Genomic DNA, 1,657 nt, shown 5'->3' on the forward strand with positions numbered 1-1,657 from the left:
CCTATAATGGGATGATGGATGTTAACTAAACTTACTGTAGTAATGATTTTATGATATGTGTAAGTAAAACCACTATGCTTTACACCTTAAACTTGTACAGAGCTGTAGGTCAATTATATCTCAATAAACTGGAAAAACAAAAGGATGGTGTGTAGAGACCACGAAAAGTAGGCATACTTGGAGATAAGCTAGCTCCAGATTTTTACAGAAAACTTTTTACTAGTTTTATACCTTAAGACATTGAAGCCCCATCTTACTTGCCAAAACACCTCTGATAGAAAGCTAGACCAGCAAGTTCCCCATGTTCTGGGGAGCCTCAGTTTTACATATTCTCATGCCATGTTTTGGGGCTTGGATGTAAGAAAGAGGTAAACAATAACTCTGTAGATGCAGGTGATAAGTAAACAGAGGGATTAAAAGAACTAAAGCCGCAAAAGGACTCTTTGTCATCTACACAAAGTACTTACTGCTTTAGGATACCATGGCACCCTTTTTGAGAACACCGAACCTTATTTTTATAGTCCACTACAATTGTAAGTTGTGATATGAGGACTGTAATGATCAACCACAGACTGTATCACAAGTACAGTTACGGAAAATGGGGAGTTTGTTACAGAAGGCTGGAATGATCATAGAGATTTCCCGTAAGGCATCATGACTCTTACGAGCCCATGTATTTGATCAAGAGCTTGCCCAGTGAAGAGGAGATAACTCTCCACCAGAGGAACCTCACCCTCAAGTCCCCTGAGAGTTGGACTGTAAAGCTGACATTCAGGTTGGCAAGATGACTCTATCCATCCTTGATGGCATGAGACAATGACTTGCAAAATCCAAGAGGCTAAATTCTGATTATCCTTTTAAAAGAAAACATTACAAATCACATGCAGTGTACCTTTACTGCTTCACTGGCTAACAAAAGGCACGCTTTGAGTTCCGACTATGAACTCCGTATGTTCAGCAACGCAGCACAGGTCCCAGTCTCCAACAACGTCCCAAACACGCCCCCTGTGGGAGTTAAAGACTGGAGCTGCCAACTGCCATTGCCAAGAATGAAAAGAAACAACTTAATTCACTAACTTCTGCAATTCCTTCTGCAATGATTTTATTATAAATATGTTACTTTGGAATAAACAAATATTGCATTCAAGACTATCTGCAAACTTGTTCTAAAGGAGTAAAAGGGAAAATGGAACCAGGAACCACTTAGAAGAGATAAACAGCAAAGACACCTGCAGGCCTCTCCCCCAAGAAGTAAGAGAAGTTAACAGGGAACATCACATTTCTCATCAGCCTATTCAGTTAGAATAAGCTTTGAGTTTGGTAATTTGTACTTGTTCTGTAAACGGAACTGCTCCTCTCCTCAGTCCTAAGAAGTAGAATGGGAAGACAGTCTTCAGATCCCAGTAGCAACAAGAAAGATCTTGACTTTGTATTTGTAACTCTTTGCTCACCTACAAAACTGTTCACTATTTGCCAGGAGCAATGTCAGAGTAGTCCTTCAGCACTCCAGCCATGTGTTCGTTATGAGTCTTAAATCGTCGCTTTTTCTGTGAAGCAGGCTTTTTCCTTCTCTGGATAGGGGCCTACAGGAAAAGGTAAAAACAGAAACAACAGCTCTCGGAGGGGTAAAGCATAAGGATTTACTCAGGATGCCCAG

General features: G+C 40.6%; 1 protein-coding gene across 1 annotated transcript in view; it reads right to left on the reverse strand.

The window, feature by feature from the left end:
* Window positions 1–1,068: 1,068 nt before the first annotated feature.
* The window catches only part of GTF2E2 (general transcription factor IIE subunit 2), a 50,454-nt gene continuing 49,865 nt past the window's right edge, over window positions 1,069–1,657 (reverse strand). Inside the window, exon 7 of the mRNA XM_023751818.1 lies at window positions 1,069–1,583. Coding sequence (XP_023607586.1) covers window positions 1,467–1,583 — 117 coding nt within the window. The 3' untranslated portion in view covers window positions 1,069–1,466. The remainder of the gene's footprint in view (window positions 1,584–1,657) is intronic.

The sequence above is a fragment of the Myotis lucifugus genome, unplaced genomic scaffold, assembly GCF_000147115.1.
Source record: "Myotis lucifugus unplaced genomic scaffold, Myoluc2.0 scaffold_26, whole genome shotgun sequence".
NCBI classification, from domain to species: domain Eukaryota; kingdom Metazoa; phylum Chordata; class Mammalia; order Chiroptera; family Vespertilionidae; genus Myotis; species Myotis lucifugus.